Source organism: Carcharodon carcharias, chromosome 3 (genome assembly GCF_017639515.1).
Source record: "Carcharodon carcharias isolate sCarCar2 chromosome 3, sCarCar2.pri, whole genome shotgun sequence".
Lineage (NCBI taxonomy): Eukaryota > Metazoa > Chordata > Chondrichthyes > Lamniformes > Lamnidae > Carcharodon > Carcharodon carcharias.
Genome location: NC_054469.1, coordinates 7,774,901 through 7,795,583, shown reverse-complemented (window position 1 = coordinate 7,795,583; position 20,683 = coordinate 7,774,901). Strand labels below are relative to the sequence as shown.

Genomic DNA, 20,683 nt, shown 5'->3' with positions numbered 1-20,683 from the left:
CCCCTCTCTCTCTCCCTCCTGCTCCCCCCTCTCTCTCTCCCTCCTGCTCCCCCCTTTCTCTCTCCCTCCTGCTCCCCCCTCTCTCTCTCCCTCCTGCTCCCCCCTCTCTCTCTCTCTCCTGCTCCCCCCTCTCTCTCTCTCCCTCCTGCTCCCCCTCTCTCTCTCTCCCCCTCCTGCTCCCCCCGTCTCTCTCTCTCCCCCTCCTGCTCCCCCCTCTCTCTCTCCCTCCTGCTCCCCCCTCTCTCTCCCCCTCCTGCTCCCCCCGTCTCTCTCTCTCCCCCTCCTGCTCCCCCCGTCTCTCTCTCTCCCCCTCCTGCTCCCCCCGTCTCTCTCTCTCCCCCTCCTGCTCCCCCCTGTCTCTCTCTCTCTCCCCCTCCTGCTCCCCCCTGTCTCTCTCTCTCTCTCCCTCCTGCTCCCCCCTCTCTCTCTCCCTCCTGCTCCCCCCTCTCTCTCTCCCTCCTGCTCCCCCCTCTCTCTCTCTCCCTCCTGCTCCCCCCTGTCTCTCTCTCTCTCCCTCCTGCTCCCCCCTCTCTCTCTCCCTCCTGCTCCCCCCTCTCTCTCTCCCTCCTGCTCCCCCCTGTCTCTCTCTCTCTCCCTCCTGCTCCCCCCTGTCTCTCTCTCTCTCCCTCCTGCTCCCCCCTCTCTCTCTCCCTCCTGCTCCCCCCTCTCTCTCTCCCTCCTGCTCCCCCCTCTCTCTCTCCCTCCTGCTCCCCCCTCTCTCTCTCCCTCCTGCTCCCCCCTCTCTCTCTCCCTCCTGCTCCCCCCTCTCTCTCTCCCTCCTGCTCCCCCCTGTCTCTCTCTCTCTCCCTCCTGCTCCCCCTCTCTCTCTCCCTCCTGCTCCCCCCTCTCTCTCTCCCTCCTGCTCCCCCCTGTCTCTCTCTCTCTCCCTCCTGCTCCCCCCTCTCTCTCTCCCTCCTGCTCCCCCCTGTCTCTCTCTCTCTCCCTCCTGCTCCCCCCTCTCTCTCTCCCTCCTGCTCCCCCCTCTCTCTCTCCCTCCTGCTCCCCCCTCTCTCTCTCCCTCCTGCTCCCCCCTCTCTCTCTCCCTCCTGCTCCCCCCTCTCTCTCTCCCTCCTGCTCCCCCCTCTCTCTCTCCCTCCTGCTCCCCCCTCTCTCTCTCCCTCCTGCTCCCCCCTCTCTCTCTCCCTCCTGCTCCCCCCTCTCTCTCTCCCTCCTGCTCCCCCCATCTCTCTCTCTCCCCCTCCTGCTCCCCCTGTCTCTCTCTCTCCCCCTCCTGCTCCCCCCGTCTCTCTCTCTCTCCCCCTCCTGCTCCCCCCGTCTCTCTCTCTCCCCCTCCTGCTCCCCCCGTCTCTCTCTCTCCCCCTCCTGCTCCCCCCTGTCTCTCTCTCTCCCCCTCCTGCTCCCCCTCTCTTTCTCCCTCCTGCTCCCCCCTCTCTCTCTCTCCCCCTCCTGCTCCCCCGTCTCTCTCTCTCCCCCTCCTGCTCCCCCTGTCTCTCTCTCTCCCCCTCCTGCTCCCCCCTCTCTCTCTCTCCCCCTCCTGCTCCCCCCTGTCTCTCTCTCTCCCCCTCCTGCTCCCCCTCTCTTTCTCCCTCCTGCTCCCCCCACCCCTCTCTCTCTCCCTCCTGCTCCCCCCTCTCTCTCTCCCTCCTCCCCCTCTCTCTCTCTCTCCCCCCTCGCCCCCCCACCCTCCCCCCGCCTCCCCAGCATATTGAAGGTTGGATCACATCGAGTAGGGACTGGGAGCGAGAGCGGGCAGTGAGCACAACTTCCAAACTGCTGCATTTCTACTTGGAGAAACTTAATGTCCGGGTAAGTCCTGTTGGATCAGGCCGATCCCCGCTGATCTCTGAAATCCTGTATTGACCCCCTCAGACACCGTCAATCACTGGGATCCAGTATCTATCTCAAACCCAGAATCCACTAGTGATCGGACATACTCGGCAACGATCATAGATCTGGTATTAATCTCTCAGACCCTGTTGATCACAGATCGATCCTAGCGATCCAGTATTGATACCTCAGTCCTGATTGCCAATTGGGACCAGGTATTGCTCACTCAGGCCCAGTTGGACAGAGCTTGACTGGATCGATGGGTTGAATCTAACCACTACTCACACTTTACATAAACGTTCCACATGATGAGATTTAACACGAATCCCAAAATCCTGGGCCGACAGCCAGACATCCAATCAGCGGAACCAGGAAGTAGAAAACCGTCACATAGCATTGTAACCCCATGCTGTACCTGTCCTGGGAGTGTTTGATGGGGACAGTGTAGAGGGAGCTTTACTCTGTATCTAACCTCGTGCTGTACCTGTCCTGGGAGTGTTTGATGGGGACAGTGTAGAGGGAGATTTACTCTGTATCTAACCCCATGATGTACCTGTCTTGGGAGTGTTTGATGGGGACAGTGTAGAGGGAGCTTTACTCAGTATCTAACCCCGTGCTGTACCTGTCCTGGGAGTGTTTGATGGGGACGGTGTAGAGGGAACTTTACTCTGTATCTAACCCTGTGCTGTACCTGTCCTGGGAGTGTTTGATGGGGACAGTGTAGAGGGAGCTTTACTCTGTATCTAACCCCGTGCTGTACCTGTCCTGGGAGTGTTTGATGGGGACAGTGTAGAGGGAGGTTTACTCTGTATCTAACCTCGTGCTGTACCTGTCCTGGGAGTGTTTGATGGGGACAGTGTAGAGGGAGATTTACTCTGTATCTAACCCCATGATGTACCTGTCTTGGGAGTGTTTGATGGGGACAGTGTAGAGGGAGCTTTACTCTGTATCTAACCCTGTGCTGTACCTGTCCTGGGAGTGTTTGATGGGGACAGTGTAGAGGGAGATTTACTCTGTGTTGAGTTGCAGTGCTCTCTCTCTCTCTGTACTGTCCTGGAGTGTCAGAGAAGAGGAGGCTGATGCTGATACTGTTGAGTCCAGTTGTTTTCTGGTTTGTTGACCTGTCTCTTCTCTCGAACCTCCCCCCCCAACCCAGACAATGATTTCCTTCCACAATCTGGGGGCACTGATTGGCCGGCTGGTTCCGCGGTGCACAGACCCTCTGGTGAACATACGGCAGAATGCGGTGGACTGTGTGCACACGCTGCTGTGCATCCAACTGCGTTACGCTGGTGAGTCTCCTTGTGGCAAAACAGGACACGGGTGCTGTACTGGTGCGAAGGTGGGTGTGTGCTGCAGCCATGGTGCTGCGGTGGTGGGTGGGTGTGTGCTGCAGTCATGGTGCTGCGGTGGTGGGTGTGTGCTGCAGTCATGGTGCTGCGGTGGTGGGTGGGTGTGTGCTGCAGTCATGGTGCTGCGGTGGTGGGTGGGTGTGTGCTGCAGCCATGGTGCTGCGGTGGTGGGTGGGTGTGTGCTGCAGCCATGGTGCTGCGGTGGTGGGTGGGTGTGTGCTGCAGCCATGGTGCTGCGGTGGTGGGTGGGTGTGTGCTGCAGCCATGGTGCTGCGGTGGTGGGTGTGTGTGTGCTGCGGTGGTGGGTGTGTGTGTGCTGCGGTGCTGGGTGTGTGTGTGCTGCAGCGGTGGGTGTGTGTGTGCTGCAGCAGTGGGTGTGTGTGTGCTGCAGCGGTGGGTGTGTGTGTGCTGCGGCGGTGGGTGTGTGTGTGCTGCGGCGGTGGGTGTGTGTGTGCTGCGGCGGTGGGTGTGTGTGTGCTGCGGCGGTGGGTGTGTGTGTGCTGCGGCGGTGGGTGTGTGTGTGCTGCGGCGGTGGGTGGGTGTGCGCTGCGGCGGTGGGTGCGTGTGCGCTGCGGCGGTGGGTGGGTGTGCGCTGCGGCGGTGGGTGGGTGTGCGCTGCGGCGGTGGGTGGGTGTGTGCTGCAGCTATGGTGCTGCGGTGGTGGGTGTGTGTGTGCTGTGGTGGTGGGTGTGTGTGTGCTGCAGCTATGGTGCTGCGGTGGTGGGTGGGTGTGTGCTGCAGCTATTGTGCTGCGGGGGTGGGTGTGTGCTGCAGCTATGGTGCTGCGGTGGTGGGTGTGTGTGTGCTGCAGCTATGGTGCTGCGGTGGTGGGTGTGTGTGTGCTGCAGCTATGGTGCTGCGGTGGTGGGTGTGTGTGTGCTGCAGCTATGGTGTTGCGGTGGTGGGTGTGTGTGTGCTGCAGCTATGGTGCTGCGGTGGTGGGTGGGTGTGTGCTGCGGTGGTGGGTGTGTGTGTGCTGCAGCTATGGTGCTGCGGTGGTGGGTGGGTGTGTGCTGTGGTGGTGCGTGTGTGTGTGCTGCAGCTATGGTGCTGCGGTGGTGGGTGTGTGTGTGCTGCAGCTATGGTGCTGCGGTGGTGGGTGTGTGTGTGCTGCAGCTATGGTGCTGCGGTGGTGGGTGTGTGTGTGCTGCGGTGGTGGATGTGTATGTGCTGCAGCTATGGTGCTGCTGTGTTTTTAATTCTCTTTTTGATCGCCAGGTTTTGCTACTGATCACAGGGATGAGTCGTTGATACGACTGAAAACTCTCCACAATGGGCTGCACCAATCAGATGGCAAGCTGCTGTTCCACACCTGTTCCGAGATTGGGCAGGTTAGCTGGGGGCTCGGGGAGGGGGATGGTGGGGGGGCTCGGGGAGGGGGGTGTTGGGGGCTCGGGGAGGGGGGTGTTGGGGGGCTCGGGAGGGGGGTGGTGGGGGGGCTCGGGGAGGGGGGTGGTGGGGGGGGCTCGGGGAGGGGGGTGGTGGGGGGGGCTCGGGGAGGGGGGTGGTGGGGGGGGGCTCGGGGAGGGGGGTGGTGGGGGGGGCTCGGGGAGGGGGGTGGTGGGGGGGGGCTCGGGGAGGGGGGTGGTGGGGGGGGGCTTCGGGGAGGGGGGGTGGTGGGGGGGGCTGCGTGGAGGGGGGGGGGGGGGGGCGGGGGGGGGGGGGGGGGGGGCTCGGGGAGGGGGGGTGGTGGGGGGGGCGTCGGGGAGGGGGTGGTGGGGGGGGCTCGGGGGAGGGGGGTGGTGGGGGGGGGCTCGTGGGGAGGGGGGTGGTGGGGGGCTCGGGGGAGGGGGGGTGTTGGGGGGCTCGGGGAGGGTGGGTGTTTGGGGGCTTCGGGGAGGGGGAGGGGGGGTGTTGGTGGGCTCGGGGGAGGGGGGTGTGGTTGGGGGGGGGGGGGCCCGTCGGGGAGGGGGGTGGTGAGGGGTGCACGGAGGGGAATGTGCTGGGGGCAGATTGAGCCCATGACAGACGGTATCTATGTGCCCAGGGCTCTGGCTCCTGATCTCAACCCACACCCAACACCACCTAATGAGGGCAGACTTCCCGCATCTGTCCCCTCCCTCCCTCCCTCGCCCGCCCCCTCCCTCCCTCCCTCGCTCGCCCCCTCCCTCCCTCCCTCGCCCGCCCCCTCCCTCCCTCCCTCGTCCGCCCCCTCCCTCGCCCTCTCCCTCCCTCCCTCCCTCGCCCTCTCCCTCCCTCCCTCGCCCTCTCCCTCCCTTCCTCCCTCGCCCACCCTCTCCCTCCCTCCCTCGCCCCGCCCTCTCCCTCCCTCCCTCCTCGCCCGCCCTCCTCCCTCCCTCCCTCCCTACGCCCGCCCTCTCCCTCCCTCCTCCCTCGCCCGCCCTCTCCCTCCCTCCCTCCCTCGCCCGCCCTCTCCCTCCCCTTCCTCCCTCGCCACCCTCTCCCTCCCTCCCTCGCCCGCCCTCTCCCTCCCTCCCTCCCTCGCCCGCCCTCTCCCTCCCTCCCTCCCTCGCCCGCCCTCTCCCTCCCTCCCTCCCTCGCCCGCCCTCTCCCTCCCTCCCTCCCTCGTCCGCCCTCTCTCTCCCTCCCTCCCTCACCCGCTCCTTCTGAATTTCCTGTAACTCTGCTGTTTGATTTCAGGTGATCGCCAAGTGTCTTCCCCAGGACCAGCTCAGCATTCTGCTCTTCATGCTCTTTGAGGGTCTCGCTGACCCTCACACTCACTGCTCCAGTGCAGCTTCTGTTATCATCAACACCCTTATCAGGGTGCGTGGCACCAGCCTTGGGGACCAGGTTAGTGACCGACTGGACTGACCGGTAACGGGGGTCAGGGACCGACTGGGCCGACCAGGGTTAGTGAGAATTGGTCCAGTCAGTAACCAGGTAAGTGACCAGTAAGTCCATGTCCAGGACGATCAGTAACCGGGTTAGCGGAGTGCTGGATGAGCAAGTAGCCAGGTTAGTGATGAAACAGTGTTCAGGTAACCAGGTTAGTGATGGAATGTGATCCAGATGTGCCCACATCTGGGTTTAAAGATGATCCCCATTGCTGTGCACATCATTGAGCTGATGGTGTAGGACTGGAGTTACGTGTAACTTGGACCCGCTCGGTGTAGCTCCCCTCCCTGAAGGTATCGTGATCTCGGGGCTGTTTGTTCAGCATCACTGTTCCCTTCAAACCGACTAGGGAATGATATAAATTGAAGCTTGTTAATCGGGGAGTGGGACTGAGACAAGAACCCGAGACGACAGGGTTAATCAGCTTGGAGCTCATGTCTGATCAGGAGAATGTAGAAGGTACCAACTCCCAGTGTCTCCAACCAACCTTTAACAGGCCAGTTTGAGGACTCTTGCCTAGTGTTAGAAAACTCTAGGGACTGCAGTTCCAAGCAATGATCTGTGACACTTTGGGATGAGTTTGAGCAATGATTATAACTCCATTTCCCTGTGACTCTGGCTGGTGTTGAAGTCCTTGTTCCTGCAGCGTTGTCTTCCAGACAGCAGGTGGTGGTGTTGGACCAGTCCTCCACGGCTCAAATTGGCAGAAATGAGCCATTGTCGCTCATCTAGAACCATCTTTGCTCGTTCTTCATTTCTGTCATGTCAGATCTTGCTCGGTGCTTTGTTCTGTCTTTCCACCAGTCATGAGAGCCAGGAGGAAGCAGTTTTGGCAACATATCAAAAATAGGTCCTGCTTTTCTGACATTTTTCAGACACTCGGTGTCTCAGCCAGTGCCGTGTTTGTGAAGTGTAGTCACTGCTGTGACATAGGAAATACAGAAGCCAACTTATACACAGCAAGATCCCACCAGCAGTAACGTAATAATGACCCAGATCTCTTAATCCTTTTTTTAATTCATTCATGGGATGTGAGGGTCACTGGCTAGGCCAGTATTTACTGCCCGTCTGTTTTAGTGATGTTAGTTGAGGGATAAATTTTGACCGGGACATATGGGAGAAATCACCTCCTCTTCTTCGAAATGGAGCCATGAGAGCTGATACGTCCACCTGAGAGAGCAGGTAGAGCCTCTGTTTAATGAGAGAGCCAAAAGACGGCACTTCCAACAGTGCAGCACTGCCTCTGTACCGACCCTCTGACAGTGCAGCACTGCCTCTCACCAACCCATGACAGTGCGGCACTCCCTCAGTACTGATCCTCTGACAGAGCAGCACTCCCTCAGTACTGACCCTCTGATAGTGCAGCACTCCCTCAGTACTGACCCTCTGACAGTGCAGCACTCCCTCAGTACCGACTCTCCGACAGGGAGGCACTCCCTAGGTGCACCTTCTTAAGAATGGGCAATAAATAGCATCGGGGTTCATATTGTGAGAACAAATTTTTAAATATCTGTGTGTGTTATTGGTCAACCTGCATCGTGTTTCTGAGTCTGATGTTGGTGATTTTTTTTAAAAATCCCAGATCTGTGAGGTGCTCGAGGTGCTACACATCCGATTACAGTCCATCAGTCAGGATCAGGTGAAGGCCTCTGTTCTGCAGACAGTCTCTCTCCTGGCTTCCCAGAATCTCTCCGCTGTAATCACCAGTCTCCTTACCTACCCAATGCCCTTCGATAAGTAAGTGGCCAATTTCGTTGGTTCAGCAACAACTTACGTTTACATAGCGCCTTTAACATAAGATGCTTATGGGAGTATTACATAACAAGATCTCACTTCTCTCTCTCTCTCCCCTCCCCCACCCTCTCTCTTCCCTCGGTCTACATCCTCTCCCTCCACCCGCACCTACCCCCTCCCCTCCCTCCCTCACCCCTTAGGCAGACGGCTGAGATGTGGCAGTCTCTGGCAGGAGAGACGACGCTGGTGAGAAACTCGATGGAATTCCTGACGGACAAACTGAACCGGCAGCTGCCGTACGATGAGAAGAGGGAGTCACTGCTGCGGAAAAATGTCACCCGCTTTGCCACACTGCAGCCCCTGGCAGTGAGTACTGGGTGTGGACGCTGGGCACCAGCATCTCCATCCCCCCCCCAGCCAACATGTGTTACGTGTGCTCTCACTCTCTCTCTCTCTGCTGACCTGTCCGTCCTGTTCCTTTCCCAGGTTACCTGTGCCCTGTACGAGCTCCTATCCACAGCTGAATCGGCTGAGGCGGTCAGTATCCTCTACCCTCATCTCTTCAGCTCCCTCCTGACCCGTGTGGGCTCCAGTGTCGGGGTCCGTCTCCCCAAAGACCCACCGGTCAGCCACCTGTCGAAGGAGCGTCGAGCGCAGAGCCGCCTCCCCAAGAGCCTCGATGTCTGCAGGTAAACACCGTGAAGTAATCCTCCGCCTCGTGTTTCCCTTCGGCCCCCCCGATACCTACCTCGGCCCCCCGATACCTATCTCGGCCCCCCGATACCTACCTCGGCCCCCCGATACCTACCTCGGCCCCCCGATACCTACCTCGGCCCCCCTGATACCTACCTCAGCCCCTCCTGATACCTACCTCAGCCCCTCCTGATACCTACCTCAGCCCCCCGATACCTACCTCAGCCCCCCGATACCTACCTCAGCCCCTCCTGATACCTACCTCAGCCCCTCCTGATACCTACCTCAGCCCCCCGATACCTACCTCAGCCCCTCCTGATACCTACCTCAGCCTCTCCTGATACCCACCTCGGCCCCCCCCCCCCCCCCGATACCCACCTCGGCCCCCCACCCCGATACCCACCTCGGCCCCTCCTGATACCCACCTCGGCCCCTCCTGATACCCACCTCGGCCCCCCCCGATACCCACCTCGGCCCCCCCCCCCGATACCTACCTCGCCCCCCCGATACCTACCTCGCCCCCCCGATACCTACCTCGCCCCCCCCGATACCTACCTCGCCCCCCCCCCGATACCTACCTCGCCCCCCCCGATACCTACCTCGCCCCCCCCCCGATACCTACCTCACCCCCCCCGATACCTACCTCGCCCCCCCCGATACCTACCTCGCCCCCCCCCGATACCTACCTCGGCCCCCCCCGATACCTGCCTCGGCCCCCCCCCGATACCTGCCTCGGCCCCCCCGATACCTGCCTCGGCCCCCCCGATACCTACCTCGGCCCCCCCCGATACCTACCTCGGCCCCCCGATACCTACCTCGGCCCTCCTGATACCTACCTCAGCCCCTCCTGATACCTACCTCAGCCCCTCCTGATACCTACCTCAGCCCCCCGATACCTACCTCAGCCCCTCCTGATACCTACCTCAGCCCCTCCTGATACCTACCTCAGCCCCTCCTGATACCTACCTCAGCCCCCCGATACCTACCTCAGCCCCTCCTGATACCTACCTCAGCCTCTCCTGATACCCACCTTGGCCCCTCCTGATACCCACCTCGGCCCCCCCCCCCCCCCCGATACCCACCTCGGCCCCTCCTGATACCCACCTCGGCCCTCCTGATACCCACCTCGGGCCCCCCCCGATACCCACCTCGGCCCCCCCCCCCCGATACCTACCTCGCCCCCCCGATACCTACCTCGCCCCCCCGATACCTACCTCGCCCCCCCGATACCTACCTCGCCCCCCCGATACCTACCTCGCCCCCCCCGATACCTACCTCGCCCCCCCCCGATACCTACCTCACCCCCCCCGATACCTACCTCGCCCCCCCCGATACCTACCTCGCCCCCCCCCGATACCTACCTCGGCCCCCCCCGATACCTGCCTCGGCCCCCCCCCCGATACCTGCCTCGGCCCCCCCGATACCTACCTCGGCCCCCCCCGATACCTACCTCGGCCCCCCCCGATACCTACCTCGGCCCCCCCCGATACCTACCTCGGCCCCCCCCGATACCTACCTCGGCCCCCCCCCGATACCTACCTCGGCCCCCCCCGATATCCACCTCGGCCCCTCCCGATACCTACCTCAGCCCCTCCTGGTACCCACCTCGGCCCCTTCCTGCACCCCCGACACACTCTAACCAGGTGATGTTCTGCAAGTATTCAGGGGCGCGAATGTTGAAATTATTTTGAAGTTGCTGCGACACCATCAGAAAGACCAGCATTGCTATAGCGCCTCTCACCAGCAACGGTCACCTCAAAAGCACTTCACAGCCAATGTTGTACCATCGCTGCTGTGATGCAGGAAACAACCAATCAATTTGTGCACAGCAAGATCCCGCAGACGTCAGTATGATAATGAGAGCAAAACACTGGATGCTGGAGACCTGAAGTAAAACAAAACAAAATGCTGGAAAGACCCAGTTATTCCGGCAGCCTCTGCGGAGAGAGAGAGAGAGAGAAACACGTTTCAGTTCCGATATGTGGTCCAAACAAGAATCAGATTCAGACTCAGAACCTTGACTTTGGGCACCAGACCGGCTGAGTTTATCCAGCATTTTGTTTTTATTTAATAGGATGATCATCCAAAGAAACAATATGTGTTCACTGCGGGGTAAATAACGGCCTGGACACCAGGGGATATACCCTGCTGTTCTCAAAATACTGCCAAAGGAGCTTTTAATCCCACCATATGTCTGATCTGAAAGACACCACCTCTGACAGTGTGGCTCTCCCTCGGCACTGACCCTCCGACTGTGCGGCTCTCCCTCAGCGCTGACCCTCTGACTGTGCGGCTCTCCCTCGGTGCTGACCCTCCGACACTGTGGCTCTCCCTCGGCGCTGACCCTCTGACTGTGCGGCTCTCCCTCGGTGCTGACCCTCTGACTGTGCGGCTCTCCCTCGGCGCTGACCCTCGGACTCTGCGGCTCTCCCTCGGCGCTGACCCTCCGACAGTGCGGCTCTCCCTCGGCGCTGACCCTCCGACAGTGCGGCTCTCCCTCGGCGCTGACCCTCCGACAGTGCGGCTCTCCCTCGGCGCTGACCCTCCGACAGTGCGGCTCTCCCTCGGCGCTGACCCTCCGACAGTGCGGCTCTCCCTCGGCGCTGACCCTCCGACAGTGCGGCTCTCCCTCGGCGCTGACCCTCCGACAGTGCGGCTCTCCCTCGGCGCTGACCCTCCGACAGTGCGGCTCTCCCTCGGCGCTGACCCTCCGACAGTGCGGCTCTCCCTCGGCGCTGACCCTCCGACAGTGCGGCTCTCCCTCGGCGCTGACCCTCCGACAGTGCGGCTCTCCCTCGGCGCTGACCCTCCGACAGTGCGGCTCTCCCTCGGCGCTGACCCTCCGACAGTGCGGCGCTCCCTCGGCGCTGACCCTCCGACAGTGCGGCGCTCCCTCGGCGCTGACCCTCCGACAGTGCGGCGCTCCCTCGGCGCTGACCCTCCGACAGTGCGGCTCTCCCTCGGCGCTGACCCTCCGACAGTGCGGCGCTCCCTCGGCGCTGACCCTCCGACAGTGCGGCGCTCCCTCGGCGCTGACCCTCCGACAGTGCGGCGCTCCCTCGGCGCTGACCCTCCGACAGTGCGGCGCTCCCTCGGCGCTGACCCTCCGACAGTGCGGCGCTCCCTCGGCGCTGACCCTCCGACAGTGCGGCGCTCCCTCGGCGCTGACCCTCCGACAGTGCGGCGCTCCCTCGGCGCTGACCCTCCGACAGTGCGGCGCTCCCTCGGCGCTGACCCTCCGACAGTGCGGCGCTCCCTCGGCGCTGACCCTCCGACAGTGCGGCGCTCCCTCGGCGCTGACCCTCCGACAGTGCGGCGCTCCCTCGGCGCTGACCCTCCGACAGTGCGGCGCTCCCTCGGCGCTGACCCTCCGACAGTGCGGCGCTCCCTCGGCGCTGACCCTCCGACAGTGCGGCGCTCCCTCGGCGCTGACCCTCCGACAGTGCGGCGCTCCCTCGGCGCTGACCCTCCGACAGTGCGGCGCTCCCTCGGCGCTGACCCTCCGACAGTGCGGCGCTCCCTCGGCGCTGACCCTCCGACAGTGCGGCGCTCCCTCGGCGCTGACCCTCCGACAGTGCGGCGCTCCCTCGGCGCTGACCCTCCGACAGTGCGGCGCTCCCTCGGCGCTGACCCTCCGACAGTGCGGCGCTCCCTCGGCGCTGACCCTCCGACAGTGCGGCGCTCCCTCGGCGCTGACCCTCCGACAGTGCGGCGCTCCCTCGGCGCTGACCCTCCGACAGTGCGGCGCTCCCTCGGCGCTGACCCTCCGACAGTGCGGCGCTCCCTCGGCGCTGACCCTCCGACAGTGCGGCGCTCCCTCGGCGCTGACCCTCCGACAGTGCGGCGCTCCCTCGGCGCTGACCCTCCGACAGTGCGGCGCTCCCTCGGCGCTGACCCTCCGACGGGGCGGTGCTGACCCTCCGACGGGGCGGCGCTCCCTCGGCGCTGACCCTCCGAAGGGGCGGTGCTGACCCTCCGACGGGGCGGCGCTCCCTCGGCGCTGACCCTCCGAAGGGGCGGTGCTGACCCTCCGACGGGGCGGCGCTCCCTCGGCGCTGACCCTCCGAAGGGGCGGTGCTGACCCTCCGACGGGGCGGCGCTCCCTCGGCGCTGACCCTCCGAAGGGGCGGTGCTGACCCTCCGACGGGGCGGCGCTCCCTCGGCGCTGACCCTCTGAAGGGGCGGTGCTGACCCTCCGACGGGGCGGCGCTCCCTCGGCGCTGACCCTCCGACGGTGTGGCTCTCCCTCGGCGCTGACCGTCCGACGGGGCGGCTCTCCCTCGGCGCTGACCCTCCGACGGGGCGGCTCTCCCTCGGCGCTGACCCTCCGACGGGGCGGCGCTCCCTCGGCGCTGACCCTCCGACGGGGCGGCGCTCCCTCGGCGCTGACCCTCCGACGGGGCGGCGCTCCCTCGGCGCTGACCCTCCGACGGGGCGGCGCTCCCTCGGCGCTGACCCTCCGACGGGGCGGCGCTCCCTCGGCGCTGACCCTCCGACGGGGCGGCGCTCCCTCGGCGCTGACCCTCCGACGGGGCGGCGCTCCCTCGGCGCTGACCCTCCGACAGGGCGGCTCTCCCTCGGCGCTGCATTTGTCTCCCTGAACATTGAATGAATTGAAATGGACAATATCTAATCCGTGGGCTTTGATGTAAAATGCGGAGTGTGGTAGAACTTTCATTTTTATTCTGTAAATTAAGTAGAGCTTCATTTTGCAACGTGATGTAATTTTTTTCTATGTTGAAATGTTCATAATCGGGCATTTATGACTCCAGGTGCAGATGGTGGAGTTGTGCATTTTTTATTCATGTACGTGATGTGGGCTTCACTGGCTGGGCCAATGTTTATTGCCCATCCCTAACTACCCCTTGAGAAGGTGGTGGTGAGCTGCCTTCTTGAACCGCTGCAGTCCATGTGGTGTAGGTACACCCACAGTGCTGTTAGGGAGGCAGTTGACCCAGCGACAGTGAAGGAATGGTGATATATTTCCAAGTCAGGATGGTGAGTGGCTTGGAGGGGAACTTCCAGGTGGTGGTGTTCCCATCTATCTGCTGCCCTTGTCCTTCTAGATGGTAGCGGTCGTGGGTTTGGAAGGTGCTGTCTCAGGAGCCTTGGTGAATTCCTGCAGTGCATCTTGTAGATGGTACACACACTGCTGCTACTGTTCATCGGTGATTGAGGGAGTGAATGTTTGTGGATGGAGAGCCAACCAAATGGGCTGCTTTGTCCTGGACAGTGTCAAGTTTTTTGAGTGTTGTGGGAGCTGCAACAAGTGGAGAGTATTCCATCACACTCCTGCCTTCAGAGTATCTTTACAGTGCAGGACGAAGCCATTCGGCCCATCAAGTCTACGCTGGCTCTCTGAAAGAGCATTCCACCTAATCCCACTTCCCTGTCTTATCCCCATAACCTTGCTGGCTGGAACAGCATTTATTGCCCATCCCTAGTTGCCCTTGAGAAGGTGGTGGTGAGCTGCCTTCTTGAACCACAGCAGTCCCTGTGGTGTAGGTACATCCACAGTGCTGATAGGGAGGGAGTTCCTGGATTTTGACCCAGTGACAGTGAAGAAACAGCCATAAATATATATATATATTTATTACATACATACATGCACACTTCAGTCTTCATGATAGAAGATACTAATAGCATTCCAAAAATACTAAGTAGTCAAGTGGCAAAAGGTGGGGGGAGGAAATCAATACAATAACTATCACTAGAGGAAAAAGTACGAGGGAAACTAATGGGGCTAAAGGCCTATAAGTCCCCTGGACCTGATGGGTTGCATCCTAGGATATTAAAGGAAGTAGCTACAGAGATAGTGGATGCACTGGTAGCAATCTTCCAAGAATCCTTAGATTTTGGCAAAGTCCCAGAAAATTGGAGATCTGCCAATGTGACACCCTTATTCAAAAAGGGAAGGAGACAAAAAATAGGTAACTATGGGCCAGTTAGCTTAACATCTGTCATTGGGAAGGAAGGATGTAATAACAGAGCATTTAGAAATCCATAATCTAATCAAGCAGAGTCAGCATGGCTTCATGAGGGGGAAATCATGCCTGACAAATTTATTAGAATTCTTTGAGGAGGTCACTAGCAGGATAGATAAAGGGGAACCAGTAGATGTAATATAGTTGGATTTCCAAGAAGCGTTTGATAAGGTACCACACACAAAGCTACTTAATAAGACAAGAGCCCATGGTGTTGGGGGTAGTATATTAGCATGGATAGAGGATTGGCTAACTAATAGAAGGCAGAGAGTTGGGATATGGGGAGAATTTTCAGGATGGCAACCTGTAACTAGTGGAGTGCCACAGGGATCATTGCTGGGGCCACAATTATTTACAATATATATTAATGACTTAGATGAGGGAAGTGAATGTACTATCGCCAAGTTTACGGATGACACAAAACTAGGTGGGAAGGCAATTGATGAGGACGAGTCTACAGAGGGATATAGACAGGTTAATCGAGCAAAAACTTGGCAGATGGAATATAATGTGGGAAAATGTGAGGTTACGCACTTTGGCAGGAAGAATAGAGGAGCTGAATATTATTTAAATGGAGAAAGACTGCAGAAAGCTGCAGCACAGAGGGATTTGGGGGTCCTCGTGCATGAATCACAAAAAGCTAACATACAAGTTCAGCAGGTAATAGGGAAGCAAATGGAATTTTGACCTTTATTTCAAACGGAATGGAGTATAAAAATAGGGAAGTCTTGCTAAAACTATACAAGGCACTAGTTAGACCACACCTAGAATACTGTGAACAGTTTTTGTCCCCTTATCTAAGGAAAGATATACTGGTATTGGAGGCAGTGCAGAGAAGGTTCACTAGATTGATTCTGGGTATGGAGGGATTTTCTTATGAGGAGAGGTTGAGTAGGTTGGGCCTGTACTCATTAGAGTTTAGAAGAATGAGAGGCGACCTTATTGAAACATATAAGATTCTTAGGGGGTTTGACAGGGTAGATGCTGAGAGGTTGTTTCCCCTTGTGGGAGAGTCTAGGACCAGAGGGCAGAATCTCAGAGTAAGGGGTCACCCAGTTAAGACAGAGATGAGGAATTTTTTCTGAGGTTAGTAAATCTGGAATTCTTTACTGCAGAGGGCTGTAAAGGCTGAGATAGACAGATTTTTAATCAGTAAGGGAATCAAGGATTATGGGGAAAAGGCAGGAAAGTGGAGTTGAGGATTATCAGATCAGCCAAGGTCTCACTGAATGGTGGAGCAGACTTGATGGGCCGAATGACCCACTTCTCCTGCGTCTTATGGTCTTGCACATTCTCATCTTTTTAGGTAGCAATCCAATTATTTTTTGAATACCTCGATTGAACCTGCCTCCATCCCCCTTTCAGGAGTTTGTTCCAGACTCCAACCAACCTCTGGGTGAAAACTTCGTCTGCCACTTCTCTGCCCACTCCACCACCATGTCTATGTCCTTATGAAGTTCAAGACTATCCCCATCACAGTTGACAATGTTTCCATTCTTCGTATCATCCACAAATTTTGAAATCATGCCCTGCACACCACAGTCTAGGTCATTAATACGTAGCAGGAAGAGCAAGAGTCCCAACACTGACCTCTGGGAACTCCACTACAAACCTTCCTCCAATCTGAAAAGCAACCATTTTATCACTACTCTGTTTCCTGTCACTCAGCCAATTTCTTATCCAAGTGCCTACTTTCCCTTTTATTCCATGAGCTAGAACTTTACTCACAAGTCTGTTGTGTGGCACTGTATCAAATGCCTTTTGAAAATCAACATACACATCAACAGTGTTTCCCTTATCAACCTGCTCTGTTACATCCTCAAAAAACTCCAAGTTAGTTAAACATGATTTTCCCTTGATGAATCCAGGCTGGCTTTCCTTAATTATCCTGCACTTGTCTAAGTGATTATTGATTTTATCCTGTAAGCTGACTGGTCTGTAGTTGCCGGCTTTATCCTTGCACTCCTTTTTGAACAAGGGTGTAACACTCGCAATTCTCCAGTCCTCTGGCACCTCCCCTGTGTCTAAGGGAGACTGGAAGATTATCACTAGTTCCGCTGCAATTTCCACACTCACTTCCCTCAGTATCCTTGGATGCATCTCATCCAGTTCCGGTACTTTACCTATTTTAAGTAAAGATTAGCCTATCCAACACCATCTTATTCTGTGTTGTAGATTCTTTACGTGTAACAGTTACCTTATCACTCACCTTGGCCTGGGTAATGTGTTTTTCATTTGTAAAGACAGATACAAAGTACTTGTTCAGTACCTCTTATTTCTCCAGCCTCCACATGCAAGGCCCCTTTTTGATCCTAATTGGCCCTTATCTCTTTTACCACCCTTTTATTATTTACATGCTCAAAGAAGACCTTGGGATCCCCTTTTATGTTCAGTGCCAGCCTCTCTTCATTGCTCTCTCCTTGCTTTTCTTATTAGTTTCTTCACTTCCCCTCCAGCCTGATTCTCCATTGTATTTTCCATCTGTCGTATGCGCACTTCTTCCTTTTCATCTTCACCTCCATCTCTCTTGTCATCCAGGGTGCTCTCGATTTATTTATCTTCTCTTTCACCTTCAAGGAATATACCTTAACATTGCAATACTTCTCCTTTGAAGGTGACCCATTGTTCAGTCACTGTCTTTTCTGCCAACTCACTCGATTCAGGTGCATTCTTGTCCCATTGAAGTTTGCATTTCCCCAGTTAATTATCCTCGCTCTGGACTGTTCTTCTGTCCTTTTCCATTATTAACCTAAACCTTATGATACAATGGGCACTGTCCCCCAGACGCTCTCCCACTGATATTTGATCCACTTGGGCCAACTCATTCCCCAGAACCAGGTCCAAAAATGCCTGCCCTCTCGGACTGGAAACATACTGCTGTAGAAAATTATCTTGAACACATTCCAGGAACTCTCACCCTTGTGCCTTGTAGATAGTTGACACGCTTTGGGGAGTCAGGAGGTGAGTTGCTCACTGCAGGATTCCTAGTCTCTGACCTGCTCTTGTAGCCCAGTGTTTATATGGCTAGCCCAGTTCAGTTTCTGGGCAATGGTAACCCCCAGGAAGTTGACAGTGGGTGATTCAGTGATGGTAATGCCATTGAACATCAAGGGGCGATTGCTGGATTCTCTCTTGTTGGAGATGGTCATTGCCTGACACTTGTGTGGCGAGAATGTTACTCGTCAGCCTAAACCTGGATATTGTCCAGGTCTTGCTGCATTTGGACATGGGCTGCTTCAGTATCTGAGGAGTCGCGAATGGTGCTGAACATTATGAAATCAGCAGAGAACATCCCCACTCCTGACCTTACGAAGGAAAGTCATTGATGAAACAGCTGAAGATGGTTGGGCTGAGGACACTACCCTGAGGAACTCCTGCAGTGATGTCCTGCAGGTAATACCACTGGAACTAGTCATCTAGAGGGCAGGCTAATGCGCTGGAGACACTGGTTCAAATCCCACAGCGGCAGCTAGTGGAGTTTAAAATCAGTTAATAAATTGGAAGTGAAAGGTAGTCTCAGTAATGGTGTCCATGACCAACCATCACCGATTGTCGTACAAACCCCCATCTGGTTCACTAATGTCCTTTAGGGAAGGAAATCTGCCATCCTTATCTGGTCTGGCCTACACGTGACTCCAGACCCTCAGGAATGTGGCTGACTATCCTCTGAAATGGTCAAACAAGCCACTCAGTTCAAGGGCAATTGGGGATGGACAACAGATGCTGGCTCAGCCAGTGACGCCCACGTAAGAAAAAACTGTGTGGATTCCCAGAGATTTGTTTTCCAATCCCCACTCCCTCCTCCCCCCTCTCTCCCCACCTCCGTTTGCAGTCTCCATTCTGCTGCCTGGCCGTCCTAACCAAGCTAACAGATCCCAGCTGCCTCCGAAACAATTTTTTTTCATTCATTCTGATGCCCAGCATTTATTGCCCCCATCCCTAATTGCCCTTGTTCAGAGGGGGTTTTAAGAGGCAACCTCATAGAGTTTCATCGTCATCGTCAGACTTTTTAAATTCCAGATGTTTATTGAATTCAGATTTCAGCATCTGCCGTGAGCGTTTCCCAGGGTCTCGGGAATACCAGGGCAGTGACAATACCGCGAGACCACCAGCTCCCCATCGTAGAGCTGAGCCTCCTGTTCCGTCTGATGAGCAGAGCTGTGCACCTCCGGATGTGAACACCACCACCTGGAAGTTCCCCCTCCAAGTCAATCACCATCCTGACTTGGAAATATATCGCCGTTCCTTCACTGTCGTTGGGTCAAAATCCTGGAACTCCCTCCCTAACAGCACTGTGGGTGTACCTACACCACATGGACTGCAGCGGCTCAAGAAGGCAGCTCACCACCACCTTCTCAAGCACAATTAGGCATGGGCAATAAATGTTGGCATAGCCAACAAAGCCCACATCACGCGAATGAATTTTTAAAAAATGAGTAAGTTGGACGTATCAGTTAAATTTGGAAGCTGTTGCACTGTTGTTGTTGTTGTGTGCTGGTGGCTCTTGTGGTGTGCTGGTGGTTCTGTGCAGTCTGAGATTTAACGAGTATGTATAAAATGAAGCCAACATGGGCACTGATAAAAATTTCCCAACGATCTCTCAATCTTAACAAACTAAGAGGACATGGGGTGGGAGTTCCTGTTTACAGCACTGAACTAACTGAGTGCCTTCACCACACTTTATGAAGGATAATGAAGTGTATAGGATGTTTCCGGGGACAGCTGTGTGGAGAGACTGAAGAAGCTGGGATTGTTCTCCTTAGTACAGAGAAGGTTAGGAGATTTAATAGAGGTGTTAAAAACCATGAAGTGTTTTGATAGCGTAAAAATAGAGAGAGTGTTTCCAGTGGCAGGAGAGTCTATAACCAAAAGCACTCGGATTGAAGATAATTGACTATAGAACCAGAGGGGGAATTAAGAATTTTTTTTTTACACAGCGAGTTGTTGTGATCTGGAATGCAGTGTCTGAAAGGGTGGCGAAGCAGATTCAGTAATAACTCAAAAGGAGAATGGAGGAACACTTGAAGGGAAAGATTTGGGGGCTCTAGGGAAAGCAGGAGAGCGTTTACAAAGAGCCAGCAGCACAGACACAATGGGCCGAATGGCCTCTGCGCTGTAAGATTGCGTAACGTTGGTCCAGAGGGGGAGTTGTTGGACTGAATTATCTGAAATGTCTTCCAGTTGTTCAGTGGAGGCTCTGAAGGCCTTGACACTTCGAGGAAAGGATGAGGAGGTGCTGGGGATAATGAATGCAGAAGGTGGCTGGGAATTGATGAAGATCACGGACTCTCATCACCAAGGGGTGGCGATCCTGGCCAGGTAGGTTCAAATAAAACTTTGTATCAGCAACACAACAGGTCCCCATTAACCAGACACCCAGTGAATGGTAATCAGTCTGTACCAAATATTGAGTTCCCATTAACCAGACTCCTGGAGAACGGGAATCTGTCTGTACCACCTGGAATCCCCATTAACCAGACTCCTGGAGAACGGGAATCTGTCTGTACCACCTGGAATCCCCATTAACCAGACTCCTGGAGAACGGGAATCTGTCTGTACCACCTGGAATCCCCATTAACCAGACTCCTGGAGAACGGGAATCTGTCTGTACCACCTGGAATCCCCATTAACCAGACTCCTGGAGAACGGGAATCTGTCTGTACCACCTGGAATCCCCATTAACCAGACTCCTGGAGAACGGGAATCTGTCTGTACCACCTGGAATCCCCATTAACCAGACTCCTGGAGAACGGGAATCTGTCTGTACCACGTGGAATCCCCATTAACCAGACTCCTGGAGAACGGGAATCTGTCTGTACCACCTGGAATCCCCATTAACCAGACTCCTGGAGAACGGGAATCTGTCTGTACCACGTGGAATCCCCATTAACCAGACTCCTGGAGAACGGGAATCTGTCTGTACCACCTGGAATCCCCATTAACCAGACTCCTGGAGAATGGGAATCTGTCTGTACCACCTGGAATCCCCATTAACCAGACTCCTGGAGAACGGGAATCTGTCTGTACCACGTGGAATCCCCCCGTCGCCAACCCGATCACCAATAAAGGGGAAATTGGTTCTTGTTTGAAACGATGAGGCAGGAAAGGAATCGGCCTTAATGCGTCAGACCAATGTCACCTCGTCCTTGTAGGGAGGTAGGGTGTACAATATGGATTTCCCCCTTCCCTATCCCTCCGCATACCCCTCCCTCTCCCCCTCTGCCTCCCCTCTCCCCGTCCCCCTCCGGCTCCCCACCACCTCCCCACCCCTCCTCCTCCTTCTCCCCACCCCCTCCGGCTCCCCACCCCCTCCCCTACCCCTCCCCCTCCCCC

At 57.0% G+C, this 20,683-nt stretch overlaps 1 protein-coding gene across 1 annotated transcript in view; it reads left to right on the top strand.

The window, feature by feature from the left end:
* The window catches only part of mroh1 (maestro heat-like repeat family member 1), a 190,321-nt gene that overhangs the window by 102,750 nt on the left and 66,888 nt on the right, over positions 1-20,683 (top strand). Inside the window, exons 28-35 of the mRNA XM_041183382.1 lie at positions 1,663-1,767; positions 2,945-3,080; positions 4,359-4,471; positions 5,742-5,894; positions 7,522-7,676; positions 7,874-8,039; positions 8,160-8,362; positions 19,532-19,670. Coding sequence (XP_041039316.1) covers positions 1,663-1,767; positions 2,945-3,080; positions 4,359-4,471; positions 5,742-5,894; positions 7,522-7,676; positions 7,874-8,039; positions 8,160-8,362; positions 19,532-19,670 — 1,170 coding nt within the window. The remainder of the gene's footprint in view (positions 1-1,662; positions 1,768-2,944; positions 3,081-4,358; positions 4,472-5,741; positions 5,895-7,521; positions 7,677-7,873; positions 8,040-8,159; positions 8,363-19,531; positions 19,671-20,683) is intronic.